At 46.5% G+C, this 11,921-nt stretch overlaps 1 protein-coding gene across 2 annotated transcripts in view; it reads right to left on the bottom strand.

Moving 5' to 3' along the window:
- Nucleotides 1–687: 687 nt before the first annotated feature.
- Olfml2b (olfactomedin like 2B) overlaps nt 688–11,921 on the bottom strand; it is a 43,873-nt gene continuing 32,639 nt past the window's right edge. For both annotated transcript variants that reach the window (XM_047522709.1, XM_047522715.1), the window contains exons 7-8: nt 3,242–3,418; nt 688–2,702 (exon numbers count right to left, since the gene is read on the bottom strand). In XM_047522709.1, the coding sequence (XP_047378665.1) occupies nt 2,101–2,702; nt 3,242–3,418 (779 nt within the window). In that variant the 3' untranslated portion in view covers nt 688–2,100. The remainder of the gene's footprint in view (nt 2,703–3,241; nt 3,419–11,921) is intronic.

Raw genomic sequence — 11,921 nt, 5'->3', positions numbered from 1 at the left:
ACCTCTTCCTTGACTCTGATTGTTTCTTCTAAGGCCAATCCTTGAAGGTCACTTGCCCTGGAACCCTGAAGTCTGAGGCTGCTCTGGACAGTATAGGCCAGCCCTGTTTGACTGAGGATTAATTCAGAGACCCAAAGAATGGGCAGATCAGAGGCTCTGGCATTGTATGAACCACCTAAACTGGAGGTCAGACATAGTTGGTAAAGGGTAGAATTTGCTGGGTGGTCTCTGGGCAACCAGGCAATGAGGTTCCCAGGAGGGGTGGATAGTAGGACAAGTTCAGATCTGGGAGTTTGGCAAGTAGAAATATATCATCCTAGATATATGCTAAGTAGGTAGGTGTAGATAACATCTCCATTGGATGTAATTTTCTTTCCACAACAGCAACTCTCCAGGGAGCCTCATCCACTCCCCTGAGTAGCCCTGCAAGCCTGGGGCTTGGGTCTTTGCTATAGTTTCCAACCCAGATCCCAACAGAAAGACCAGGGTTTCAGGAGGGTAAGGCTTCTGGACATGGGCTGCTCCACTACCCCAGTACCCACCAAATCCTTCCTGAACCATGAAACTATCATTCCCCTCCCTCTAACCCTTTTTTTTGCCACCAAACCAGAACACTGCTTGCATTTGCACAGGCAAATTTGACCCAAACAGCCTCAAGACAAAGTATAGTCATTTGCATATTTATTATTTGAAAATGTTTAAGTACAGAAAGCTGATGGGGTGGGAATAGAAGGGTTAGATGGGAAGCCATCTACCCTTTGGCAAGACATGAGCAGCACAGTGATTGACAGGCAGGTGGAGGGGAGAGGGTCTGAGGTCTGTGAAGGATAAGTAGATGGCAGCTGCTCCCTAAAGTTAGGGCAGCAGCAGTGATGTGCTTATCTCCCCGCCTCATCCCCAGGCTCTGTCTTCCTCCCCACACCCCTCAGACCATGCTTGTTAAAGCATCTTCAGGTGTTTTTCTCCTGCTGCATGTACTGGGGAAGAAAAAGTCCACTTCCAGTGCTACACAGAGTTACTTAGTCTTGCACTGGAAGGGGCTGTGATTCTTCCCTTCTGCTCAGGGACCTTGTTTCAAAACTGGGTCCCTTTCCTGGGTGGGAAGGTGAAAAGGAAAATTCTGGTTAATAGAATGTTTGGTATGAGGCAGAGGGCAGGATTATGGAGACAGAGAGAGACTGATAGACTGAAAGCTTCTTAAGGTATGGCAGGGACATCACACTCAGCTTTACATTTTCGACAGTGCCCTAACACCAGGCAATGTGCAAAAGGACTAAGGAATAAATAGGTTCCTACATCTTGGGTAAAATGATCAGGGAAAAAAAAGGCAGAACAGCAAGAGCAAAAAAGTTGGTGTGACTAGAAGAGAAATGAAGGAATCAGTGTTGAAAAATTGAAGAGAACACAAGGGTCAGTTCATTCCAAATCCACCCATGAGAAAAAAAAAACCCTCAGGAGGGGAGAGAGAGTCCCTTGGACCTGAACTTGGACACAGACCATTCAGCAAGAGAACATTTGTGAATTACACCAGATAGCACCTCCTGGGAGAGGGATCCAATACCTGACCAGACACATTCCTCCTAAACAAAAACGCACTGGAGGAGGATTTTAAAATTCTTCTTTATTCCAAAAAAAAAAAAAAAGCATTTTTCTGGGTTTTTAAAACTTCTCCAATACATAAAACTTTTTTCCCACCACTGAGCACTTCTTTCTTGCCTCCTTCATTCCCACTCCTGGTAATCTGTCTGTTCACAAGACCCAAACTAAGAAACCTTTTGATTTTGGGGTTCTGAGAGCTGGAGGGATGGAGGGCATGAAGGAAGGTGGTTACTGGTCAAAAGGAGAAGTTCATTTGCACAAAAATATAAACTGTAGAAGATGAGACCAGCACATACATGTATGGATCGATCTACAATCCATATAAAAAAAATAGACCCAAATTGTCATTTTACATTTGTAATATTATACAAAATAATATATATTTTTAAACAACACCCATCTACAAGCTCATACACACAATCACACACACACACACACACACACACACACACACAAGGTGCAAATGGCCCCTCTGTGCTTCTTTTTGCAGGGACGAGGGTGTCAGTAGGCAAAGATGACATGGTAGGTGACCTGGTGGCCATTGTCCCAGGCATAGAGGAGGCGATCCTTGGGGTTGTAGTCTATCTGGGTAGTATAGGAGTACTCATTCTCAAACAGCAGCCTGGGGACAATCTGTGTGTTGGTGTGGGTGTCAAAGGCATAGGAGATATTGGCATTCCGCTGGTTATAGCTGTCCACAGCATACAGCACCCCACAGATGACAAAGCAGTTGCCATAGAAATTTCTCCGGAGCCCTGTGCGCCACGTGGTCTCTTTTTGTGTGCTCAGGTCCATGGCATTGAGCTTGCTCAGGACAATGACCTCCTGGCTGAAACCCTCATCATCCAGGGCTGGGTAGATGAGCCATAGGCCATTCTCATCCACAGCAAAGTCCACGTCTGAATGGCCCTGCCACCGCCAGGGGGTGGCCTCCTCATAGGCAACATCATGGAGCATGGCCCAGGCAGCTACATAGCGCTGTTTCAGGTCGTACTTGATGATGTTGCGAGTGAAGGCCCGGTTGTAGTAGAAGGCGCCATTGTACACCACGTGGCCTGTGCCGATCCAGCTGTATGGGAGCTTGTAGGAATTGCTCCAGCGACCTGTGGGTGGCAAGAAGGTGGAGGCTTCAAGGCAGTGTTATAGAGGGACAGGGCAATCTCTGTGATGGGACAAGTTACCAACTAGGGGTCTGCAGAACTGGATCTGTGTCTTGGCTCTGCCCCTTTCTAGTACTGTACAGCAAATTGCTTAAATATTCTGTACATCAGCATCCTCATCTGTCATATGGAAAGAGCAAATTCCACTTGCCTCGCTGGGTATATCAAGAGTCCAGGGTGCTAACATATCTGAGTGTGATTTGTAAACTCTCAAGGACAATGGGAAAGGGAGAATATTTCACTATTGTTTTCTGTACTATACTCAAGGTCATCCTGTGTCCCAGAAGCTAGGAAGGAGAGGCTGAGTTGAGAGAGAGAAAGAGCATAGCGTGTTAGACTGTGGAAGGAAGACCACCCTCCCAGGACAGGCCCTTTCACCATCAGAAGACGTCACTCTTCTCACTCAAAGAGGCCTGACTGTGATTAAAATAGAGGACAGTGGGGCAGGGAAGAGGTACCTGAGTTGGACCCATAACATATACCTTGTTTGAAGTTTTCCAAGTTCCGGAATTCTACCAGGGTATTGCCGTAGTAATAGTTGGTTACATAAATTCGCTCGTCTTTGGCTAAGGGGTCCTTCATCCAAGCTCCTTCATTCCGTCCATATGTGTTCTGAGTGGTTGGCCCTGTGATTGTGGACAGGGTGTCTTTGCACCTTCCTGGTGGAGAAGAGGTGGATGATGGAGGTGTTGGGACCATCTAATAATAGCCCCCCTTAAGTCTTTGCTGGCTCCTCCACCTAGATCTGAATTCCTTGGCAGCCTTTAACAGTCCTGTATAACCTGACCCTAGACATCTTTCTGGCATCATCTGCTGCTATTCCCCTTATTTATTCTACACTCTCCTACAAAGCTATCCACTGCCCCCATTCTGAGCCACTATCATGCCATCAATTCTTTGCTCCTATTATTCTCTCACTTTTGGTCCTCAAGGACCTAAGATCCAAAATCCTTTTCTGGCTCTACACCCTCCTCTGGAAAGTCATTCTATCCTTCTGTTCCATTCTGCTCCCATTGCACCATGAATGTATCTTTCTCTGTGGTACAGGGGATTGAACCCAGGGGTGCTCTACCACTGACCTACATCTCCAGCCCTTTTTATTTTTTATTTTGACCTCAGCTTCCTGAGTCACTGGGATTACAGGAATACACCACCATACCCAGCATGAATGCACCTTTCTGACAGGATGTGTCATCTTGATCTCCACATGTCTGTGTATCTCTCTCCTCCCACAATACCTACTCCAATGAGAATGTAAGCACCAATGGAGCAGGGGCTATGGTCTTTCCTCTTTGTATTCTTGGTATCCAGAACACACAGCATCTAGCACTTCGCAGACACCAGCAGATGGGCTGATACTTGGGTGAGTGCACCACAGTAGCATGAGAAATGTGAGAAGAGGAGAGGACTCTGCTGGGCGTAACCAGGAACACTGGAACCAGGAACACTAAGCTCTTCAAGTTGCTGAACTGCCTTGGACCAGTCCTGACTAAGCAGTGGGTATTCACATCCCTGAGGTTCACCCACCAGGTCCTAGAGCATTATCCCTAATTGATGGTCTGTCACTACTGGCAGCAGGGTACCAGGGCCCCTTACTTGGGAATTGGAGGGGAAGGGCACCAAGTCCCCACATAAAGTGCTTACTCTGGATGTAGGAACTTCCTTCAAAGTTCAGATCTGAGGGATGGGGATGGAGCTTAATGGTAAGGGCTTCCCTAGCATGCATGAGGCCCTGGGTTCAATCCCCAGCATCTCTCTTCTCTCTCTCTTCTCTTCTCTCTCTCTCTCTCTCTCTCTCTCTCTCTCTCTCTCTCTCACACACACACACACACACACACACACACACACAGAGTTCAAGTCTGCCTCAATGAAACAGGAATTCAGCAATACCCTTCTGAATAACTTTTTGGAGTGGCTTAGTACTCAGGAGAAACTAAAATGTCACTAAAACTATACTGGGTTCCAGACCAAGTTGAAAGACTGAAATGCTTAATATGTAATACTGGTATTTAACATGTCTTTGAATGAAACTGAAGTCTCACATGAGACTAAGGGCATATTATTGATCTTTCCATCCCCATACAAGTGAGCAATGGAGGAGTTAGCAAGAGGGGCAACAGGAGAACCCGATTAATGCTCACAGCTTCCTTAGCCCCTCCTGACAGTGGGAACCAGCAAGAGTATGAACCATCAATATTGGCAGACCAGAAGAACAGCAGTGATAGGAATAATTGGTTCTTTTACTAATTTATTTATTTGGCAGTGTTGGGGATTAAACCTAGGGCTTCCTACATGCTAGACAAATGCTGCACCACTAAACCACATTCCCAGACCTTTCTATTTTTTATTTTAAGACAGAGTCTTACTAAGTTGTCTAGACTGGCCTCCAACTTACAATCCTCCTGCCTCAGACTCTGAAGTCACCGGGATTATAGGTGTGCTCACTGCACTCAACAAATAATCAGTTCTTGACACTCACCTGGGATAAAAGTACCACAGGCCTACAGTTTGAGTTCAGGATTCTCTAGATTCCAAGTCACCCCATTTCCAAATTTTTCCAATCTGTTCATCCATTCTGTTTCCCAGAAGTGATCTGAGAAAGGAGCCCAAGGCATACAGCTGGCAGGATGGGGGCAGGCAGCTGTGCCCTTGGCCCGGGGTCTAGGGCAGCCAGGGGTTAGAAATGAAATAAACATTGTTTTCCAGGCAGGCCCCACAGTTGGGTGCACTTGGCAGAGTTTAGCAGCTTAGTGGGGGTTTATTGAGTCCTACTCTGACAGAGAGAGGAGAGATTCAGACTGTATGACGAACAACAGAACTTACCCGCCAGTGCTTCATCCCCCCACAACTGAGATCATCTGTTCAAGACAATAAAACAGAAGTCTCTAGCTGAGCCCTGCCAGTGAAGCCTGATGGAAAATACCTCATTCTCTGGCACTAAGTGAGGCCCTGGCTTCCAGTGGAAAAGCCATGCTCCCTGCATTGAGGTAAGCCCTCACATGCCATAGACAGGGAGAGCAATTTCATATGCCCTTCCCTGGCAAAGTTCAGTAAAGACACTGATTTGCTCTCTAAGGTGCCTGCCAGCCATGCCCCAAAGCCCCACAAATGGCTATGTGAGGTGAGGTATTTCTGTTGGGGCTGCCAAAGCCATGCCACCTCTCTGTCCAGACAAAGAGAATATAAATGGGCTCCAAAAGTCTGGACTTTTTTTTTTTTTTTTTTTTTTTTTTTTTTTTTTTTTTAATGTCCTGAACTATCCTGGGCAGACCCTCAAATCACTACAGGATCCTGTCACAGTATGAAGTCTCTCTCCCTCTCTCTCTCTCTCTCTCTCTCTCTCTCTCTCTCTCTCTCTCTCTCTCTCGGCAGCGGGGAGAGGGGTTCCTTGGGATTGAACCCAGAAATGTTTTACTGAGTTACATCTCCAGCCCTTGTTATTTTTTATTTCGAGACAGAGTTTCTCTAAGTTGCCCAGGCTGACCCCAAACTTGTTATCCTCCTGATCACTGGGATTATAGGTGTGACAATGACAGCTGGCTAGCACCAAGATTCTCAATGGTAGGGGCTCATATGGAACTATCAAAGTGCCCAGGCTTGGAGTCAATGGCCTGACTTTTGTCTTAGCCCTGCCACTGACTCCATAGTTGGTGTTGCCTCCATAACATTACAGAGTTTTGACTTTCTCAGCAGTAAAACAGGTATAATATGTGCCCTGCCTACTTCACCAGAGTGCCTAGAGAATCTGCCCTGATAATGCTATGGTAGGCTGAGTGATGTCCCCCAAAGATATCCAGGCTGTAATCCCTAGAACCTGTGAATGTGACCTTAAATGGCAAAAGGGACTTTATAGATGTGACTAAATTATGAATCTTGAAGAGATTAGCTTTGGATATCTAGGTGTTTCCTAAACACAATCACAAGGATCCTTATAACAGAGTCACAGGGAGATTTGATAACAAAAAGGGAGAGGTCAATGTGAAAACTGGAAGCAAAGATTGGAATTTTGTGCCACAAGCCAAGGATGGCTGGCAGCCATCAGAAGCTGGAAAGGACAAGGAATGGATTCTCCCCTGGAGCCTCTGAAAGGAAACAGCCCTTTGCCACCAGGATTTTAGCTCTGTACAACTAATTTTGGACTTGGGACTCCAGATCTGTTAAAAAACAAATTTCTGTTGTTTTTAGTCACTAAACTTATTATAATTCAGAGGCATAGGAGACTAATACAAATGGAGTCAACTTCTGGGGTTCCAGGAGGCAACCTGATTTCTGAAGGAAGAGGAGGGTCCCAGTTTACAATCTCACAGTCTTAATACCTAGGATCACAGGACATAGTTCCACATGCTGTGAACAACAGCAAACATAGGGTGCATAAGCCCAGGCAGGAATGACAGGACTGATGGGGTTTCAGAGCATTTGAAGACAGAATCCAGGGAGGAGGTCAGTGAACCATGAGGCCCAGACACATCACCATACTCTGAGAGGTTGGGGCTGTGCAGAAGCTCCAACATTTGGCAAGAGATTGTCAGCCTTGGAGAGAAGACAACTGTGTGTTGATGCCTCCTCAAGGTTAATATCAGAAAGATGGGAGGTAGTTCAAAGGAATTTCAGAGAAAGGATGGTGCTGTCTTGTGACTCATCTTAGGTTTCCCCAGAGCAGGGCTGCCAAGGATGATGGTAACAGTGATGGCTAACATTGACCAAGCACTTTCTGTGTATTAACTCACCTATCCATCAATAGTCCTGTAAAGCAGCTGGCCCTACTTCAAAGGTTACCAGGGTCTGAGATGCAGGAACGCTTCCCTTCAGCATATAAACCCACCTGAATCTCAGCATCCTAAAAAAAGTACATCAGCTAACAAGATGCCTCCCTCCCCTCCCTGCCCCCAGCTGTGAGCTCCTCTGGCCAGCCTCTCTGCAGGGTGTTCCTCTTGTCACCCTTAATAACTGCATGTTCCTCAGCCCAATCAGACTGCTGCCTATACACTTACCACTGTCCCTCAGGGAAGCTCTCTAGTCCTCTGATTCTAGTCAAGCCTCTCTTTAGGTCAGAAACTGTGTGCTGTCCCCAGTCCCTCTACCCAGTCCAAGTCCCCCTTTGGTCTTCCATACCCCACTCTTTCCTGATCCCTACCCACTTCCCTAGCCATGCCATCTCCAGTTCTTAGGCTGGCTCTGCCCACTTTCCAGATGTTATTCCTTCAAGTTCCAAGTTTCACTGTTTGCCTCCTCTCCTCTCAGCCCTGTGCACTTATTGGCCAAGCTCAGCTCTTATGGGTGACTCAGTTCAGGTCTTGTTTCTGAGCATCAGATATCCAATGGTCTACTCTGTTTTCCCCAGTTATCCTCCTGGTTCTTCAGACTTAATGCATTACAAAGGGAATCAATTTGATTCAGTTCATAGCCTGCCCTACCTGTGTGTCCTACCCTAGCAAGGCACAGTATGCTACCCACTCACCACGCCAGAAATGTAGATCACTCTGATGTCCCCTTCTTCTCCACCCACATTCCTTGTGGTCAATGAGTGGTATCCTTTCTATCTCTCCTCTTCACTTTTTGTCCTTTCCCCTCCACCTATGCAATTTAGTTGGCACTGACTCTGGCCTGGCTCACTCCAATTATATTAGTTGTCTCTGGCTTATCTCTGCCTTCTGCTGACCCATTCTACCCATAATCCCTGAGCTGCTGTTCTGATGGACATCTGCTTAAACCCTTAATAACTCACCATCTCCAACCACCCTGTGATGTCCAAAGTCCCTACCTAGCATTATCAGCCCCTCCGGCATCACCATTCTTACTTCTTGCCATCTGCTTCTATTCAGAGATCTCAAACTCAAAAGTCTCCAGGGTCCAGGCACAAATGAACCAATTAGGCTGAGTGTGAAACCACTTGCAGCAATGGAGAATGGAGAACTGGAAGAGCAGCTGTTCTTAAGGCATTCAAACTAAAGAAGGTAAAAACACATTATGGGGTAAATTTGATCCTCAGATTACCAGGGTCTCACTAAGTTGCTGAAACTGGCCTCAAATTTGAGATCCTTCTGCCTCAGCAACCTGAGTAGCTTGGATTATAGGTGTGTACCACTGTGCCAGCTCAAGTTTCTATGTTGGTCCATACAAAAGTCTGGGTGCAACTCTGGGGCAGAATGTTTCTTGGTAACCCAACACACAGTGCTCATTATTCCAACTGATCAAATCTGCATGTTGTTTTCATGCTCAGATCCCTCCCTATCACTTTTAGAATTAAGTCCTAACTAACTTCTCATGCCCTTCATCCTCCAACCCTGGTTCCCTATCCAGGAATCCCACCATTCTCCCTGTCATCCCAGTCTATGTGCATACACCTGGGCTGCCTTCACTTTGCCCTGCGAACCCTGACTCCAACTTTACCTCTGCCCCAGGGTTCCTCTGTCCTGTGAACCATGTAAGTTCATGGCCACCCTTGGAGAGGGAGCCTCACAGCAGAACTGAACTGCATGCATTGGACACTTGCCACATATCCTATGAGTTCTGCCTCTTTAGCCACCTGTGGCTTTCCCACACAGTTAGCCCCTCTATGGAAGGGATCATGTCTCACTCCCTCTGGATCTTTCCAGCCTACCATAGGCATGTGCAGAATACATTACGCATGAACCCCTTATCCTTGTCCAGAGGCCTAGACTTTGGTCCATATTCGTTTATAAAGAATTACTCCAGTTTCTTTTTTCTTTCTTTTTTGAGGTACTGGGAATTGAACTCGGGGTGCTCCACCACTGAGCTACATCCCAAGCCTTTTCATTTTTTTATTTTGAGACAGGATCTCACTAAGTTGCTCAGGCTGGATTGGAACTTGTAATCCTCCTGCCTCTACCTACCAAGTTGTTGGAATTATAGGCGTGCACCACCATGGCTGGCTCTAGTCTTACTTCTAGAGTCAGTAGCTCCCATGTTCTAAATGACTGAAGTTTCCAGAAGTTTGAGGGGTGGGACTAGGGAGTCTCCAGTGTGCTTGTGGATTCAGAAGGGACCTGCCTGTTGAGGAATTAAAGACACTGATTAGGAAAGAGTTTGGGCAGACTCCACAGTTGGAGACTCTGGAAAACACTTCCCTAGTCCACATCAGCATCCCCCTCTACAGCTGCCACGGAGCAGCTTCTCTGACCTGAGGCCAGCAGGCCTGGTCATTTCATGCTGCAGCCAGAGAGGCCGGCCAACACTTGGGAATTGTTAAGGATGTGTGCTTTGTGGGGGAGACATTCTTTATAGATCATGATTTTTCCTAGATCCAATACGAGACAGGCCCTTGCCTGTATTGTCCTAAGATGACTGTCCTCTTTGTCTGCTCCTTCCCACTCCCCCGCCCCCACTCCTGCCCCATCCAGACCAACCCCTTCTAAAAAACAATTCAGGAATCGTCCTTGATGAAGTCTAGGATGTGCAAAGCTGTGGCCACACTGCTCAACTGTTCTATTCCTCTGTAGCCGCTGAAGCAGTCCACTCCAAGACAGGCTGTAAGCAGGGGTGCCACTTCTATGGCCTTACTCCTTCCCAGAGCCCTGGCTCTGTCTCTGACAGCATCTTTCTTCTGTCTGTCCCTGAGCCATGCAACCACCAAATGCTTATTTGCACAACCAAGAATAATTTCTAATTTCCTTATGTTTGACATTCTTCTAAAATCTTACAATTCCTCTGAGGATAATTACAGGCATTTTACAACATCACAAAATCAGGTTTGGAAACCCTGGGATAAGATGTTCCTTTTTTTAAAGGCAGCCTTGTTTAAAACCACTTCTTAAGCAGCTCAAAAATCAAAATTGCCATCAAACAGCTTTCCCCCAGCAAGAAGTCAGTGGCTTATGTATGTTTCAGCCAAATGATATACGTGTATGTATTATATATAATATATATATAATTTGATATATACATATATCTCTATCATCTATCTATCTATCTATCTATCTATCTCTCTATTTTGTGGTACTAGAGTACCCTAGTGTTTAGTAGGTAGTGCCCTACCACTGAGATACATACCCAGACCTTCTTATTTTTTAATTTTAAGATAGAATATCACTAAGTTTCCCAAGTCGGCCTCAAACTTGTGATCCTTCTGCTTCAGCCTCTCAAGTCACTGGAAATACAGGCACATCACCATGCCCGGCCATGTCCAGGATTTTTTTTTTCTGAGTAAACACAGAGGCAAAAACCCCAGCTCTTCTGAGAAGCCCTGCTGGTTAGTCTTTAAGTGAGCCTAAAATCCTCTCTGCCTGACACTTATTCTAGTTAAAAGAGAATATCAAACATCAGAAAATGAGTGCCTAGTCCCCAGCTCCCAGCTAAACAGCTGCTGGGGCAAGGGTTTCTGTCTGGGCATTGGCATCCCCTTCAGGCTACTGGAGGGGGCAGAGTCTTAAGAAGCCCGGTAAGGTACAAGTCAGAAGTTACAGCAGAAAAGCCCACAGGTGACAAAACCCAGCATAAGCAGATGGGGAGAAGGGGTGCTGGAAGCCAGGATGGAGGTGGGTTATTGAGATAGTGGGGAAAGGCTCTCCTGGCTAGTGCAAGGGAAGAGGCTCCCAGGCTCAAATCCATTGCCTGAGAACATATAGGTGTGTGGGCCCCATCTGTAGCCTGTCCATCCCATGAGTGTTCAGTCTACCTGTGGAGGGGCTGTGAGGGCAGATTTCTAAATATCAGCAGGAACTGCCCTCCTACCCAAGGGTGACAGGAAGCTAAAGAGTAGAGGTATGGGGGCCCAGGAGAGCTCACTCCATGGCAGGGTTGGGATAGAGTACTAGACTAAGGAACTGTGGTTCCAAGAGCTTGAAATCCAGGCTGCCTAGAGCCAGTACAGCAGTGGGAGCTTCTGTTTAGACACCAAGGCATTCTGCAGAAATTAGGCAGCACCCAGAGCAAGAGAAACTTGATTATCCATACAGTGGGGAATTGGCCTTCTGCTCTGGTTAGCTGCTCCTACCATGGAAGGAAAAGGTAAGAAAAAACACTCTCTCCTGCTCCCACCCCAATCTCTGTGAACCAGAACTGCTTTCTTCCTCGGTGTTCTCCAGACCAGCATTTATGAGGTTTTGCCCTGAGGTTCATTCTAACTGGCTGTGTCCTTGCTCCCATTCTGCCATTACTATGGGATTTTTACCCACTAAAAATTCCTTGCTATATCAATGGTGT

The sequence above is a fragment of the Sciurus carolinensis genome, chromosome 1, assembly GCF_902686445.1.
Source record: "Sciurus carolinensis chromosome 1, mSciCar1.2, whole genome shotgun sequence".
In the NCBI taxonomy this organism is placed as follows: Eukaryota; Metazoa; Chordata; class Mammalia; order Rodentia; family Sciuridae; genus Sciurus; species Sciurus carolinensis.
This window is presented reverse-complemented; position numbering and strand designations above follow the sequence as displayed.